This window comes from Aquarana catesbeiana, linkage group LG12 (genome assembly GCF_042186555.1).
Source record: "Aquarana catesbeiana isolate 2022-GZ linkage group LG12, ASM4218655v1, whole genome shotgun sequence".
NCBI classification, from domain to species: domain Eukaryota; kingdom Metazoa; phylum Chordata; class Amphibia; order Anura; family Ranidae; genus Aquarana; species Aquarana catesbeiana.
Genome location: NC_133335.1, coordinates 148,548,612 through 148,566,447, shown reverse-complemented (window position 1 = coordinate 148,566,447; position 17,836 = coordinate 148,548,612). Strand labels below are relative to the sequence as shown.

General features: G+C 42.7%; 1 protein-coding gene across 6 annotated transcripts in view; it reads left to right on the top strand.

The window, feature by feature from the left end:
- ATP6V0A1 (ATPase H+ transporting V0 subunit a1) overlaps positions 1-17,836 on the top strand; it is a 201,225-nt gene that overhangs the window by 138,932 nt on the left and 44,457 nt on the right. For all 6 annotated transcript variants that reach the window (XM_073608392.1, XM_073608391.1, XM_073608393.1 and 3 more), the window contains exons 14-16: positions 2,850-2,940; positions 3,052-3,170; positions 3,732-3,963. In XM_073608392.1, coding sequence (XP_073464493.1) covers positions 2,850-2,940; positions 3,052-3,170; positions 3,732-3,963 — 442 coding nt within the window. The remainder of the gene's footprint in view (positions 1-2,849; positions 2,941-3,051; positions 3,171-3,731; positions 3,964-17,836) is intronic.

The following is a 17,836-nucleotide window of genomic DNA, read 5'->3' as shown; positions in this document are numbered from 1 at the left end:
AAGCACTATTTAACATGTTTTATCTCCTGCTCAATGTTTCTATTTTAAATTATTTGTTGGAAAAAAATATTATAAAGCACATGTATGCTTTGTTATCTTTAAGGATTTACTGCTAAAAAAATATGTGGTTTAGGGCAGTGGTCCCCAACCTTTTTGGCACCGGGGACCGGCGCTGTTGAAGAAAATTGTGCCAAGGCCCGGTGGGGGGCAGGGGGCCTATGCGACTTTTCGCTGCCAATTTATCTGGGCAATGGCTGGTGTTGGCGCTTCAATCATCCCGGCACCATCATTGATATGGTGTCAGGATGATTGAAGCGCATTATTTCTATTATTACATTGTAATATATAATGAAATAAAATAGTTCAACTTATCATAATGCAGAATGTGCCAGACTGTCACTTGCCACGTCGCCTGCCACCAGATGTGGATTGTCACTTGCCATGTCGCTTGTCCCCAAATGCATTTTGTCCCTTGCCACGTCACCTGCCACCAGATGCGGATTGTCACTTGCCACGTCACCTGCCTTCATATGCAGCTTGTCACTTGCCACATCGCTTGTCACCAGATGCATTTTGTCCCTTGCCACATTGCCTGCCACCAGATGCTTTTTGTCCCTTGCCACGTCACCTGCCACCAGATGCGGATTGTCACTTGCCACGTCACCTGCCTTCATATGCAGCTTGTCACCAGATGCATTTTGTCCCTTGCCATGTTGCCTGGCACCAGATGCTTTTTTGTCCCTTGCCATGTTACCTTCCACCAGATGTGGATTGTCACTTGCCACGTCACCTGCCACCAGATGCATTTTGTCCCTTGCCACGTCACCTGCCACCAGATTTGGATTGTCACTTGCCACGTCACCTGCCATCAGATGCAGCTTGTCATTTGCCACGTCGCCTGCCACCACAGGAAGATTGTCACTGCAGTGGTAGCAGCACAGGTGTGTGCATTAGTTCAGAGGCAAGCCTGGAGTAGTGGGTAGTGGGGGAGAACAGCGGTAATGGGGGGGCGCGGGTAGTGAGAGATGATCTGCCTCACCTCCAGCAGTGTATTGGTGTTCTGCCATGCTGTGTTGGTGGAGGCGCAGTAATGCAGGCGGGCAGTGAGAGATGATCTCAGCTCTCTGCTCCTCCGCCTCACCTCCAGCATTATAGCAGCCCCGCTGTGAGCGTGGAAGAGCAGCGATGCAGGCGGGTGGTGAGAGATGATCTCATCTCTCTGCTCGCTCCCCTCAATATAGCGGCCCTGCTGTGAGCACTGAACAGCGGTGATGCGGGCGCGCAGTGAGAGATGATGTCATCTCTCTGCTCACTCCACCGCCCCTCAAACAGTGCAGTCTTTGCGGCCCGGCTGCAAACAGGCCATGGCCTGGCTGTGGGCCGCGGCCCTGGGGTTGATGACCCCTGGTTTAGGGTATATCTGTTTTATTTTAAATCAGTAAGAATTTTAAATTACTGATGCATTATGAGAAAAATGAAATTTATGCAAAACAAAAAAAATAACTATTTCTTTTGTAAATATCTTTAACATGCTTTCTACCAAAAATTTAATTTTAATGTTGCAGTAAATAGAGCAAGCAGCAGAAAAAAAGTATGTTTTCACTATAGTAATATTATTGATCAAACTTGAAAAAATACATTCTTTTCAGATTTTTACTTTTTTTTGTTTTTTTTCCCCTTAAAATGCTAATAAATTAAATTCTCAGAGCACTTTAGTCACCTGAAAGTCCAGTTTGTCCCCCAAAAATCAATATATGTATCAATTCTTTATCATAAGTAATTACAAAGTTATTGACTCGTGAATAGACACATAGTGGAAATGTGAAAAAATGGTCTGGTCCATAGGGAGTAAACAGGTGTGTGAGAGCCGAAGTGGATAAGAAAATTATATGACTTATGGGTGAAGCTTTGTTAGGAATAGTTTTAAACCTTTATAAGTCCACTGCCAAGTCTGGCTTGTGGTGTGTGAATTCTAACTGAACCAGTTAAACTGATTTCAAATATACTTTATTACATACACTAAGTATTGTGACAAAGAAAGGCATTTCAGTTTCTGTAATGAAATTCAGATTACCATATATACTCGAGTATAAGCAGAGTTTTTCAGCACATTTTTTTGTGCTGAAAATGCCCCCCCCTCGGCTTATACTCGAGTCAAGCACTTTTCTGCAGCAGAGAATGACATTTTCCGAACCGACTTTGGGGCCCCGTATCTCGGGACCACTTGGTGCTAGGAACCCCAAATTTAGTGTGCAAACCCAGTAGAACTAGCACTACAACATATCCGAGCTTGGGGTTCGGAAAATGTAATTCTCTGCTGCAGAAAAGTGCTTGACATTTTCCAAACCGAATTTGGGGCCCCATATCTCGGGGCCACTTGGTGCCGGGAACCCCAGCTTTGGATATGTTGTAGTGTTAGTTCCACTGGGTTTGTTCCCCATATTTGGGGTTCCTAGCACCAAGTGGCCCCCAGATACGGGGCCCCAAAGTCGGTCAACTGTGTCCATCTGCAGCAATGTCATTTCGGGACCCTTTGGGTCCAGAGACCTCAAATTTTGGCTGCAGCTAGGGGGCATCTAGAAACCCTTAACTACCAAGTTTGAAGTTCAGGGGACCTATGGCTGCAAATGGGCACAGTGAGGCTGCAAATGGGCATTGTTGACCCTCTTTTCCACTTACAGTAGCTGCGTATTTTTCACCCTATGCTTATACTCGAGTCAATACGTTTTCCCAGTTTTTGTGGTAAAATTAGGTGCCTCGGCTTATATTCGGGTCAGCTTATGCTCGAGTATATACGGTAGTATCTGGCCAATGAACCATTCTTATTTAATGTTTATTTGCCTTTGTAGAGAAGAGCTTCTCAGGAATGCACCAGTTCTGCAGCTGGATCCAGCTGTAAATGGAGTTTTTAATGGCCCGTATCCTTTTGGCATTGACCCGGTAAGCTCTTATCCATTTATTTCTTCTAAACATTTATTGGAAGTGACAATAACCAGAATTAATTGTATATTTAAGGTTTATCATAATTTTGACATCATGCCTGTTTTTCAGATTTGGAGCATAGCAACCAACAAGCTTACCTTCTTAAATTCCTTCAAGATGAAAATGTCTGTTGTCCTGGGTGTCATACATATGCTTTTTGGGGTCACCCTCAGCCTACTAAACCATATGTACGTATTTTTTTTTCTGATACAGTAAAGTAATACAAGATGATATCTAGATTTTATACAGAACAACTAGCGTATTCTAGCAGTGTAATATATTCGTATGGGAATGCATGTGGGAGTTGCTGTACTTACAAATTACAATGTTAGTACAGCGATCTCCTCCACTGAGCTGGACAGCCCCTGTCAGGGCTCTCAGCCATTGGCTGAGAGCGCTGATCGGGAGTCGGTCGGCTGCTGATCTTCTGCCGAACCGGCTGCCATAGACACAGCTCGAATGTCGTTGGTTTTTATTGAACAGGCCGATGTCGTCCGACATTCGGCCCACGTTTACTAGGCATTCTAGTCCCCAGGGGAATCTAATTGATTACATATTATAGTTACATCCTATAACTACCCTAAATGTTTGAATGGTCTCACTATGAACCAAACATTGATTTTAATTTACCGTAGGAAGTTTTGACACTTAATACTTTACAGTGCTTGTCCTTAAATAACTGTATCTCGTCAACTTTTAATTTCATATGGACTTAACAACAAAGCTTTATCCACCTTTTATCTTCTCAGATACTTTAAGAAGCCCTTTAATATTTACTTGGGATTCATCCCAGAAATGATCTTCATGGCGTCTCTGTTTGGATATCTAGTCATACTCATCCTGTACAAGTGGTGTGCTTATGATGCCGCAACTTCCAAGATAGCACCAAGCCTTCTCATTCATTTCATCAATATGTTCCTCTTCAGCTACAATAATGACACTGATAGCAAAAACAATATTCCTATGCTGTATAGTGGACAGGTCAGTAATGGTCAACATGCCTGCTTTATAGGCCACTAAAGATATTGTAAGGATTTTATTGTATAAATTACAGCATATTGTGTGCTATTCATTGATTGTAATAACATTTTAACAAGTAAGGGGTTTAATACCAGTGTTTCAATAAGGGTCAGCTGTGATTTATACCCAACATACATAACAGTTTACCAATATTCACAGTGGAACAGGTCACATGAAAAGAGTTTCCTAAAGAACCCCACTAAGTTCTATTTGAATGTAAAATGACCACATGACCTACCCACTTAACTATGTAAAAAGATTAGCATTGATAATACTCACACAAAATCTATATTCATTCAATAATAAACTTTTCCTGTGGATGCAGAAAGTGGTTGCAAAGCAAAGAGGGACAATTGTGTAATATAATGATATTGTACACAGAGATTTGAATACAGAAGCATAGCACATACATTAAAATACCAAATAAGTAATGAAACATACAACCAGATCTTAATCTAGATGAGTGTCTATACTACCAAGCCTATTTTTCCATAATAATTGCTCACAGTTGCAGAACACACATTTGGCTTTGCCATGCACACCAGATTGCTATTAAATTCTAGGTCACTCATTTATGGTTAACTGATAATATGTAAAGGTTTTAAATCTTCACCTGTCAACAATTTTGAGCATTATATTTTTTTCCACTATTTCACAGCCACAGCCAATTGTAAAGCTTCAATTACAGTGGGGACGGAAAGTATTCAGACCCCCTTAAATTTTTCACTCTTTGTTATATTGCAGCCATTTGCTAAAATCATTTAAAGTGGAGGTCCACCCTGAAAAAAAATGCACCAAAAAATACCTGAAAAAATGGAGGAAAAGAAAAAAAAAAAAAAAAATTTTTTTACTTACGTGAAATGGCTGTTGCTAGGCAGTCTTCCTAATCTGGTGGTTATGACTAAGGCCTTTTAGGCTGAAGCGCGTCAACTGTTCTTATTTGCGTTTGGTCACTGTGGCTTGTCAATAAATATTATACTTCTTAAGAGCAATCACTGGAGTGCGGATCATCTTTTCCTCAATCTTCCTAATCTGCCTCTTCCTACACCGCAGTGATCTTCAGTCTTCTGCTTCCCGCGTTGTCTTCTGGGGAATGGGGCATGGTGTGTTACGCGAACTGTGTGTGTCCCTCAACACATTGCGTCCCATTCATAAAGCGCCGCGCCACTCGCACATGCGCAGTGGGAAACTGGCAGTGAAGCCGCAAGGCTCCACTGCCTGTTTCCCTTACCTAGGATGGCGGTGCCGGGACCCGAGAGCCGAGGGACGGGTCGGCCTCGGGCGGCCGACATCGCGGGCACCCAGGACAGGTAAGTACTTATTTAAAGTCAGCAGCTACAGTGTTTGTAGCTGCTGACTTTTAAATTTTTTTTTTATATGACGGAATCCCGCTTTAAGTTCATTTTTTTTCCTCATTAATGTCCACACAGCACCCCATATTGACAGAAAAACACAGAATTGTTGACATTTTTGCAGATTTATTAAAAAAGGAAAAACTGAAATATCACATGGTCCTAAGTATTCAGACCCTTTTTTCATTATTTAGTAGAAGCACCCTTTTGATCTAATATAGCCATGAGTCTTTTTGGGAAAGATGCAACAAGTTTTTCACACCTGGGTTTGGGGATCCTCTGCCATTCCTCCTTGCAGATCCTCTCCAGTTCTGTCAGGTTGGATGGTAAACGTTGGTAGACAGCCATTTTTAGGTCTCTCCAGAGATGCTTAATTGGGTTTAAGTCAGGGCTCTGGCTGGGCCATTCAAGAACAGTCACGGAGTTGTTGTGAAGCCACTCCTTCATTATTTTAGCTGTGTGCTTAGGGTCATTGTCTTGTTGGAAGGTAAACCTTCGGCCCAGTCTGGGGTCCTGAGCACTCTGGAGAAGGTTTTCATCCAGGATATCCCTGTACTTGGCCGCATTCATCTTTCCCTCAATTGCAACCAGTTGTCCTGTCCCTGCAGCTGAAAAACACTCCCACAGCATGATGCTGCCACCACCATGCTTCACTGTTGGAACTGTATTGGACAGGTGATGAGCAGTGCCTGGTTTTCTCCACACATATTGCTTAGAATTAAGGCCAAAAAGTTCTATCTTGGTCTCATCAGACCAAAGAATCTTATTTCTCACCATCTTGGAGTCCTTTAGGTGTTTTTTTTAGCAAACTCCATGTGGGCTTTCATGTGTCTTGCACTGGGGAGAGGCTTCCGTTAGGCCACTCTGCCATAAAGCCCCGACTGGTGGAGGGCTACAGTGATGGTTGACTTTCTCCCAACTGCATCTCTGGAGCTCAGCCACAGTGATCTTTGGGTTCTAATTTACCTCTCTCACCAAGGGTCTTCTCCCTCGATAGCTCAGTTTTGCCGGATGGCCAGCTCTAGGAAGGGTTCTGGTCTTCCCAAATGTCTTCCATTTAAGGATTGCGGAGGCCACTGTGCTCTTAGGAACCTTAAGTGCAGCAGAAATTTTTTTGTAACCTTGGCCAGATCTGTGCCTTGCCACAATTCTGTCTCTTAGCTTCAAGCAGTTCCTTTGACCTCATGATTCTCATTTGCTCTGACATGCACTGTGAGATGTAAGGTCTTATATAGACAGGTGTGTAGCTTTCCTAATCAAGTCCAATCAGTATAATCAAACACAGCTGGACTCAAATGAAGGTGTAGAACCATCTCAAGGATGATCAGAAGAAATGGACAGCACCTGAGTTAAATATATGAGTGTCACAGCAAAGGGTCTGAATACTTAGAACCATGTGATATTTCAGTTTTTCTTTTTTAATAAATCTGCAAAAATGTCAACAATTCTGTGTTTTTCTGTCAATATGGGGTGCTGTGTGTACATTAATGAGGAAAAAAAATGAACTTAAATGATTTTAGCAAATGGCTGAAATATAATAAACAGTGAAAAATGTAAGGGGGTCTGAATACTTTCTGTCCCCACTGTATATCTATTTACTCAACACAATCTCAACTTTAATATTTGTGGGTTTTTATTAAGTTTTAAACCTGACCGATTTCCAGTATCCTCGTAACTTCCTGTGCTCTGAACTGAAACCTCAAGCTATGTTTTCAGTTTTCTAAACACTAAAACACATAACCCCTGTAAAATGGCGATGAGGAGAGGACAAGGTGTTTGTAGCTTAAATCAGCCAAGGTGACAACACTGCTTCAGCATACATAGACTACAATGAGTAAACATTGTCACCCTTAGATAGGAAATGTGTTACTTGTAGGATCACTAAGTTAAAATAAAGGAAATAAATAAAGCTAATGTAGCTATCACATCTAAGGACTAGTAAACTGTGGTGATTACATTTTTGTTCTTGGGTTTATATGCACTTTATCTATTAATTAATTTATCAATAATTCATTTAGATGTACTGTACTTATTTAAAGTGGAACTTTATCCATAACAAATTGATAAAAATGTTCTTTAGCAAGGAATGTACATTCCACATTAATAATTATGCTACCAAAAATATTGTGCTCCAAATTGCCTCCTGCATCGCTCCTGTTTCTTCATCCCGGAGGCTGCCATTTTTGCTGAAGCCCAAAACCCCAGAATAGCGGTAGATCTTTAGGCTGTCAGCAGATCAGCCTCTAAAGTTTTGACACAGTGCCTAAAAATAGAGCAACTGAGCATGTCCAGAGCAGGGTGAGACAATGGGGTTGCTAACTTCCATCATCAAATCATGTGCAAGCAAAAATGCTGTTTCTTTAATCGTACATCACGGGACACATGTGGGTTATAGTCCACCTTCAGGTGCTGGACACTGGCACACCCTAAACAGGAAGTTGCCTCCCTATATAACCCCTCCCACTACTGGGAGTATCTCAGTTTTTTCGTCAGTGTCTAAGGTGTTGGTCACGAGTGAAGATGTGCTGTGCTGAGCTCCACTGGAGCAATCCTTGCTGGGGCTAGCTATGCAGCCAGATCCATTCAAAGTGTCTTTTAGGCCGAATTGAATGGTATCCGGGCCTCGTATCCGAAGTAATGAGGTTTTGCCTGTAACGCTTCTCTTTTTAGAGAGCTGGACCCCGGGATCCAGTACTTTTGGTTTTAAGGCCATAAAGTTTTACTGGCGGGGTGCTTTTTACAGGTCCAGGATTGTGTGTTCCCCGAGGGTCCCCGGTTCCTGATGGTTTGTTAACGGAACCCACCGTGAAGGGTGAAGTTTGGGTTTATCGGTTTTACCACAGAATATCCTGTGGCGGGAAAGGTACGTTTTTTTTTTTAAGGAATTTTTACATTTTCTTATGAAATGTCTCCTTTAAAGTAAATGTTGTCATGCCATGTCAGTGGTGTCACCACTGGGGGCTGTATGGAGCACGTACCTTCTCATGCTTTGCTCAGAGATCACGCTGTGTCACAGAAGCAGCAGACTTTTTTCCTCTTGCTAGCAGGCAGACCTCCGGTAAGTTTGGGGGGTTTTGCTTACTCCAGACACCCCCACCTGAGCTGAACTCTTCCCCTCTTCAAGAGGCTGAGTATAAGGGAGAACTAACAACGATCGGCAATGCAGTTTTCTTTTACTGCCCCTACTCGACGGCAGATTACAGGTCTCCTCCAAACCATCCCTCACTCAGCCGATCCCGTCGGATCGGAGGCCCATGCTTGCGCGGGAAAACTCTTTTCTTGCAAAAGAAAGGAGGGGGGCGCGATGTGACATGGGAGCGGGGCTTAGCGCAGCATTGGCATCCTCCAATGTGGGAGTGTGTTTTTAAAAAAGAAAAACTCCATTTATGCTGGCTGCAAAATTGTCGGAGAGACATAAGAGCAAAGAAGAACATGAGGTTGGTGACACAGGCATTTCCTATTTGATACATTTACTATTTGCATCAGGCTGAGCATTAATAGCTGCGGCAGTAGCTGGACTATTGCTCAAGCAGTGGATGCGATTTCTTCTGGTAGTACCTCTGTTTTGTGCATCGGGCTATGGTCAGAAGGGGGGGTTGAAACACCCCCAGAAAAGAGCTAAAAGGGTCTCCCTTAAGCTCTGGAAAGCCTACTCATCTCTACAAATGGCAACATCCCCTGAGAGGGGGTGGCTGGTCAAAGTGAGCATCAGGGCCATGAAATGTCTGCAACTGTTTTTAACACTGTAGCACCTGTTTATTTTATGATAAAAAAAAAAAGTTTAGCAACTTTAATCGTATCCCAGTGTAGGTCAAAATGCAAAGGTTCTCTTCCATTACCCAGGACCCTCAAACTGAGGAACTAGGGGCAGGAGAAGACTAATTCCCTCAGGGGACCGTGGTGAGGCTGTTGACTCCTCTTCTGAGGTGTCAAATGCGGGAGAATCAACTGTTCCAATCTTAAGATTGATGGTGCAATTTCTTGCTGAATGATCGCTACCCTTAACTGAGTGTTTGGGTTCACTAAAGCCTTCTGCATGCCTTTTCCTGTCCATTCATTGCTGGAAAAGCTTTTTTGTATCTGAGAGGATCACCCAGATAAGCATTTTTTTTCCCTCCTAAAAAGTTTTCACACTTTATCCTATGGTGGAGGAAATTCACTAAGTAGGGTATACCAGCAATTAACGCTGCTATATCCTCTGTGAATAAGTTTGACGTGTCCAGCAGACAATGGTCAAATACTTAGGGATCCAAAGGATAAAAAGGTGGAATTCCTATTGACTAAAAAAACCCCACTTTTTTTCTCTGGCAGATTGAGTGTCTCAGCCTGCACTGACAGTAATTGCTTAATCATTGAGAGATCAGTTTAAACAGGTGTTCAAGGTTATCCTGCTCAGCAGGCCCAGGATTTGGCAGCGTTATGTTTGCAATAGTTGCTATGAGAGATTCTATTCTTCAGGCCTTGCACCCTTTGCTAAGCACCTTGTAAGAAGCTCCTGGCTAGTCTTCCTTTTTGCGGTGAAACAGCTATTTGGGGATGTTTTGGATAATACATCCAAATAAATTCTAGTGGAAAGCACCGCTTTTTGCCATTTAAGAAAAGGAGTAAATGTATTTTTGTTTTAAAGCCCCTTCTCCTGTGCCAGAGGCATCAGCCTCCAGGCAGTCACGGTTCAATCGAATAGGGGGAATTCTTCTGCATTTCTCAAGGATCTGGCAGGAAGAATGTCGAGACGAATGGGGGATTTCCTTAATAGCTTCAAGGTACAAACTGGAGTTCCAAGAGTTTCCGTCTCGTTTTCTAAGATCAAACGTTTCTAAGGATCCAGAGAAAAAGAAAAAAGTGATCATGGGGGTCCCCATGTAAGAACAGAGGTTGGGGTTTGATTCAAACCTCTTTTTTTCACGGTGCCAAATCGGAATGGACATTCTGGATCTCAAAAATCTATATTCAATTCCTGAATAAAACCACTATTTTTTCGTATGGAATCAATCCAAATCAGTTATCTCCATCCTACAAAGAGGAGAACTTCTGGCGTCAATCAACATCAAAGATGCATACTTCCATATGCCTATTTCCTCGCTCACTAGTAATATCTACTTTTCAGATGTAAAATCTTTATTTTCAGTGTGTAGCTCTGCTTTCCAGTCCAGCTACTGCATCTTGAGTGTTTACAAAGGTTCTGGCCCCTCTTCTAGCTAGATTAAGGGCCCAAAGGTATAACGATTATGGTTTACCTAGTTGATCTGTTCTTGATAGACCAGTTGGTAGCCCGCTTAGACCAAAGTATGGTCACCACATTCAACTACCTGGAATATCTAGGTCGGATTCTCAACCTAGAAGAAATCTTCTTTAAAACCATGAAGAAGGCTAAAATACTTGGGTCCGATCATAGGTACACCCAGAAAAGGGTATTCTTACCCCGGGCAATGATCGGCGCCATAAAGGAACTGATTTAGGTTGAAGCAAGATGAATTTCTTCTATTCAACTTTGCATGAGGTTGTTGGGAAAGATGGTGGCTTCATTCAAGGCCGTTCCTTATGCTCAGATTCATTTCGAGACTGCTTTAAAACAGTATCCTATCGGCTTGGAACAAATGGTTCAAGCTTTACATTCCCAATGTGTCTGGCTCCAAAGCCTACGGCCACATCAACCTGATAGCGCCCAATCTTGGAGGATAAGCTTGTGTAGCTTATGTAGGTCTATGTAGGGTTCTGGTTTTTGTTTAATCAACTTTTTATATTACTTCTCATTATTCTTATTCTTTTATTGTTTATTTTTATTGTTTATTTTAGTTTGAGATACAAACATGGTTGGAATGCGCCTTAGTTACATCACTTCCGGTCTAGGTGTTTTGATTTTCACCTTCCGGTTGTTGTTATGTCGTATGTGCAGCTTTCTGATGTGTTGTGTCATTATTACTTCCGGTCGGCATTGACCTTGTTCCGCCCATCGCAGGTGAGAGGGTAATTATGCTGGTTCTGTTTCCCTGTTTTCTTGAACCGCACGGCCGCACTGCGCATGTGCGGTTGAATAATGTTATCTTCCATTCTACGCTTCCTGGATAGCACGGTCGTAGTGCGCATGTGCGGCCGAAGTTTTTTCGGTTGGCAATGACATTGTTATGCACGTCGTTCCGCCCACTGCAAGGATCAGATGATTATGCTGGTTCCGCCTTCCTGTCCTCTTGAACCGCACTGCGCATGTGCGGCCGAATAAAGCTGTCTGTTATTTCCTGCTTCCTTGATAGCACGGCCGTAGTGCGCATGTGCGGCCGGAGCTTGTAAGCGAAAACAGCTGCTGTATATGTCATGCTCCCCTATCAGAGGTCAGCATGGCCTGAGATGGTTACTATTTATTTGGGCGTGCTTGCATCATTGGCCACGCCTCTGATAATATCCACATAGGATGAAACATGTTCAGGCTGGCCGATGCAAGTACGCTGTGAGCCGCAGTTTGTTCTCTTTTTGTGATGATGTTCCTTTTTACCTGTAAGTAGACTACAATAAATACGGGCTTCACTATTGTTGCTTTTTTCCTTACTGGATTTTATCCTGCTGGTGATCGCACAATTTATCCATCTCCTTATGTGAGTCCTGATGTCTTTTTGATATTTGATGACCTGGATATTTCTATGACCTGCCTGTCAAGTATGGAGTGTGCCATTCGGATCTACTATTAACCTCTTGCATCATATGATTATATCGCTTGTTTTCATATCTTTCTGGTAAACAGATTGATAGTACGTGGGTGTGGTGTGCCTTTCCTTTGCACATTGAAGTTTGGTGGAGGCTCCACGTCATCTCTATCCTATATTGATCTTCTATGGACTATCACATGTTTTTATAAATTTGTTTCACCGAAGCGCTGCATTTTGGATTTTTATATTCGGGCCTGGTTAGTACCCGGATGAGAGACCACCTGGAAATACCAGGTGCTGTAGGCTGGGTGCGCCGGAGCCTCAGTTTATGGTTAATATCCAAAAATTTACTAAGGGGAAAATCCTTCCTTCAGTTACCTAGGAAGTGGTAACAACATATGCCAACCTTTTTTGTTTAGGTTGGGGAACAGTCCTGGAAGAGGCAACTGTCCAAAAGAAGTGGCCCTGATCAGAAATAGCCTTGCCCATTAAAATTTTAGAAATTCAGGCAGAGCTCTTGGTCCTGAGGGCCTGAACGTTCAGTTTACGGTATTGTCCTGCCAGGATTCAATCCGACAATGCCACAGCAATGGCCTATATTAATCACCAAGGGGGCACAAGAAGTTGTGTGGCCCAGAGAAAGGTGAGTCATATCCTATCTTAGGCAGAAAACAATGTACTTTGCCTATCGGCAGTCTTCATTCTAGGAATAGAAAATTGGCAGGCGGACTACTTGAGTCGCCAGCAGTTGTTCCCGAGAGAATGGTTCCTTCGCCCCGATATCTTCCTGTCAATATGTCAAAAATGCGGTATCCTAGACATAGATCTGTTTGCATTCAGGTTCAACAAAGAAATCGACAACTTTGTGTCATTGCTTGCTATTCCCGTGGAATCGGTTCTCACTGATTTATGCATTCCCTCCTATTCTGCCTGCGTCCATGATTTCTTCGCAGGATTAAGCAGGAAGGGGAGTCGTTGATTCTTGTGGCCCTCAGAGGGACCCAGCAAATCTTGGTATGCAGAGATCGTAAAGATGTCAGTAGGGGACCCATGGACCCTACCATCACAGCCAGACCTTCTCTCGCAAGGTCCGTGTTCCATCCTACTTTTACAAATGCTAAGTTTAACGGTCTGGCTATTGGGACCCACACCCTGAAGAAGCGTGAGCTGTCAGGTTCAGTAGTTTCTACCTTGGTTAATGCAAGGGAGCCGGCCTCCATAATTATATATTATGGAGTCTGGGAAACATATGTCTCCTGGTGTGAAACCAGGGGTTGCACCCCAGGAAATAGGTCTAAGGTAGAACCCTTGACTTTCTGCAGATGGGGTGAGAAATAAGGCTGGCCTTGAGTGCTTTCTAAGGACAGGTCTCAGCCTTATCGGTATTATTTCAACGACCACTTGCTTCGCATTCTTTGGTTTGTAACTTTATTCAGGGGGTAAAGCGGCTTAATCTCCGGTTAGGTAACCCCTGAACCCTTGGTTTAGTTTTGTCGGCATTACAAAACAGCCTTTTTTTTTTGGGCCGATACGACATATTCCCTTGGTTCTTTTTTGACAAGGAAACTATTTTTCTGATAACCACATCTGCTGCAAGAAGGGTATCAGAATTGGCTGCTCTTTCTTGTAAAGAGCCATATTTTTATTGTTCACAAGGATAAGGTAGTATTGCGTCCTCATCCTAACTTTTTACCTTCGGTAATATCAAGTTTTTATCTAAACCAGGATATTGTTCTACCTTCATTTTTCCAGAACCCTGTTTTATGGAAGAAAGATCACTACATTCTCTTGATGTGGTGAGAGCAGTCAAAGTCTACTTAAAAGCTCAGATTCGGAAAACGGATGTTTTGTTCGTGTTGCCTGAAGGTCCTAAAAGAGGACAGGCAGCATTGAAATCTACTATTTCTAAATGGATTTGACAAGTAATCATTCAAGCTTATGGTTTAAAGAGGTAGTTCTACCCTCTCAAATCAAAGCGCATTTCTCTAGGGCTGTTAGTGCTTGGTGGGCAGTGCATCACCAAGCCTCCATGGCTCAATTCTGCAAGGCAACTTTGGTTTTCAATCCATACATTTACCGGATTCTATCTGGTGGATGTAAAAAGACATGAGGATGTTGCCTTTGGGCACAGTGTACTGCAGGCAGCAGTATAAGTCCTCTGATCTCATGGTTCCCTACTTTGGTTGTCTCCCTCCCCTCAGTTGGCACTGCTCTGGGACATCCCACATAGTAATTACTATGGCTCTGTGTCCCATGATGTACGATTAAAGAAAATAGGATTTTTATAACAGCTTACCTGTAAAATCCTTTTCTTTTGAAGTACATCACAGGACACAGAGGTCCCGCCCCTCTCTCTAGTATACACATGTATTGCTTTGCTACAAAACTGAGATACTCTCAGTAGTGGGAGGTGTTATATAGGGAGGCAAGTTCCTGTTTAGGGATTGCCAGTGTCCAGCACCTGAAGGTGGACTATAACCCACATAGTAATTACTATGGCTCTGTGTCCCGTGATGTACTTCAAAAGAAAAGGATTTTACAGATAAGCTGTTATAAAAATCCTATTTTTTTTTTTTTTTTCCTTACATGTGATTGGGTATTCTTTGCAAAGGGAAACTTTACCTCATTTACTAAGCTCTGGAGCAACTGTACTTGTAGAGTGCAATTGCACTTTGCAAAGTGCACAGTCTATTTGCTTTTAGTAAATCAACCCCAAAGTATTACTGGATTTTATACAGTACAGGCACTTATTTATAATGTTTTACATACAGTATCTCACAAAATTGAGTACACCCCTCACAATTTTGTAAATATTTTATTATATCTTTTCATGTGACAAAATTACACTTTGCTACAATGTAAAGTAGTGAGTGTACAGCTTGTATAACAGTGTAAATTTGCTGTCCCCTCAAAATAACCCAACACATAGCCATTAATGTCTAAACTGCTGGCAACAAAAGTAAGTACACCCCTAAGTGAAAATGTCCAAAGTTTCAATATTTTGTGTGGCCACCATTATTTTCCAACACTGCCTTAACCCTCTTGGGCATGGAGTTCACCAGAGCTTCACAGGTTGCCACTGGAGTCATCTTCCACTGCTCCATGACGACATCACTGAGCTGGTGGATGTTATAGACCTTGCGCTCCTCCACCCTCCGTTTGAGGATGCCCCACAGATGCTCAATAGGGTTTAGGTCTGGAGACATGATTAGCCAGTCCATCGCCTTTTACCCTCAGCTTCTTTAGCAAGGCAGTGGTTGTCTTGGAGGTGTGTTTGGGGTAGTTTCCATGTTGGAATACTGCCCTGCAGCCCAGTCTCTGAAGGGAGGGGATCATGCTCTGCTTCAGTATGTCACAGTACATGTTGACATTCATGGTTCCCTCAATGAACTGTAGCTCCCCAGTCCAGGCAGCACTCATGCAGCCCCAGACCGTGACACTCCCATCACCATGCTTGACTGTAGGCAAGACACACTTGTCTTTGTACTCACTGGTTGCCGCCACACACGCTTCCATCTGAACCAAATAAATTTATCTTGGTCTCATCAGACCACAAGACATGGTTCTAGTAATCCATGTCCTTGGTCTGCTTGTCTTCAGCAAACTGTTTGCGAGCTCTCTTGTGCATCATCTTTAGAAGAGGCTTCCTTCTGGGACAACAGCCATGCAGACCAATTTGATGCAGTTTACGGCATATGGTCCTAGCACTGACAGGCTGATCCCCCACCCCTTTAACCTCTGCAGCAATGCTGGCAGCTCTCATACGCCTATTTCCCAAAGACAACCTCTGGATATGACGCTGAGCACATGCACTCAACTTCTTTGGTCGACCATGGTAAGGCCTGTTCTGAGTTTAACCTGTCCTGTTAAACCGCTGTATGGTCTTGGCCACTGTGCTGCAGCTCAGTTTCAGGGTCTTGGCAATCTTCTTATAGCCTAGGCCATCTTTATGTAGCGCAACAATTCTTTTTTTTCAGATCCTCAGGGGGTTCTTTGCCATGAGGTGCCATGTTGAACTTCCAGTGACCAGTATGAGAGAGTGAGAGGGATAACACCAAATTTAACACACCACCTTCCCATTCACACCTGAGACCTTGTAACGCTAACGAGTCACATGACCCGTGAGAGGGAAAATGGCTAATTGGGCCCAATTTGGACATTTTCACTTGGGGGTGTACTTACTTTTGTTGCCAGCGGTTTAGACATTAATGGCTGTGTTTGGGGTTTTTGAGGGGACAGCAAATTTACACTGTTATACAATCTGTACACTCACTACTTTACGTTGTAGCAAAGTGTCATTTCTTCAGTGTTGTCACATGAAAAGAAAGAATAAAATATTCACAAAAATGTGAGGGGTGTGCTCACTTTTGTGAGATACTGTAGCTATACCCGCAAAAGGGACCAGCCTGAAGTGATCTAGCAAGACCCAATTTTCTTACTAAAGTTCCACTTTAAGTACATAAATTGGGATTCTACCAAGTGTTACAAAGAGACATATTTTAAATTGTTGATTGGAGATAAAAAAAAGAAAAACAGTCCCTGCCAGTCTTTAACTCAAATACCTAAAACTTTATTCTAGGCAGATATAAAGGAAACACATAATGCAGTTCTGCAATCATTGACACTAAACTCACATTTTTTTAATAAATTAAATGCAATATGTTTATATTTAAATAGAATAGAATGTCTGTCTTCCTTTTGTTTTATCTCTCAGATGTAAGCTTTTTTCTGCTATTCTCAGACTTCCTGTTCTAGGGTGGCTACGGTCCTTCTCCATTCCCCTCTTGTGTATGTGAACGTAGCCAGCCTCTCCTGCTTGCCCTCAAGATGAACTACACATATGTGCAGACGCATTTAGTTCTGTGGAAATTGTAATACACGTGTGGGTTGATTTATTAAAGGTAAAAAGACTGTGTGCACATTGCAAGTACAATTGCACTAATTTTCCCCAGTTTAGTGAATGTGGTAAAGCTCTGCTGATTTGGATCATTCAAACATATGCAAGCAAAAATGCTGTTTTTTTTTTTTTTTTATTTTCCTTGCACCTGAATGGATCTTCTTTACAAAGTGAACTTTCATCACATGCACTAAGCTCTGGGGAAAATGAGTCTGACCCACTTGCAAAGTGCACAGTCTTTGCCTTTAGTAAATCAACCCCATAGAGGGGGGCATGTTACCAGAAATACTGGCTCTGCTCGCTCTACACTAGTACCAGTAAGGTTCATCACTGGAGGATAGGAAGTGTGCAAAGGACAAAAAAGTATCCTTAAAAACTGGTAAGAGACTTTTTAAACAAGAAAAAGAATAATAAAGCAGCCGAGGCATACCTAGAGCAATTTGGCACCCGAGGCGGATCCTATATATGGCACCTCCCAACTTTAAAATGTAAAAACGCCCACAAAAATTTGTAATGTTTTCAAAAATATTTATTGCACAAATTTTACAGCCCCCTATCGCAGTACTCCTTGCAGTCTGCCAACCCCCCCACCGTCTCTATATGGTTTTGGTAAATCTAAATGAAAATTGTATAATGTATGGCCAGCCTTACTCTCTGCCTCCCCTGCACAGTCCTACCTTCGGCATAAACAGATAGCTAATACTATTAGCAATGTGTTTAAGCTTGTTAGATTGCAGACATACTACAGGGGATGGTCAGAGACTGCGGGCATGATACAGGAGATGGTCAGAGACTGCGGACATGATACAGGAGATGGTCGGAGACTGTGAAGAGATGGTCAGAGATTGCCATTTCAGGCTGCCTCTCACAAAAGATCAGTCTAATCTTAAACTGGAATATTAGGTTTCAACTCACAGGGAAGAGAACACCTGTAGATCAATGCC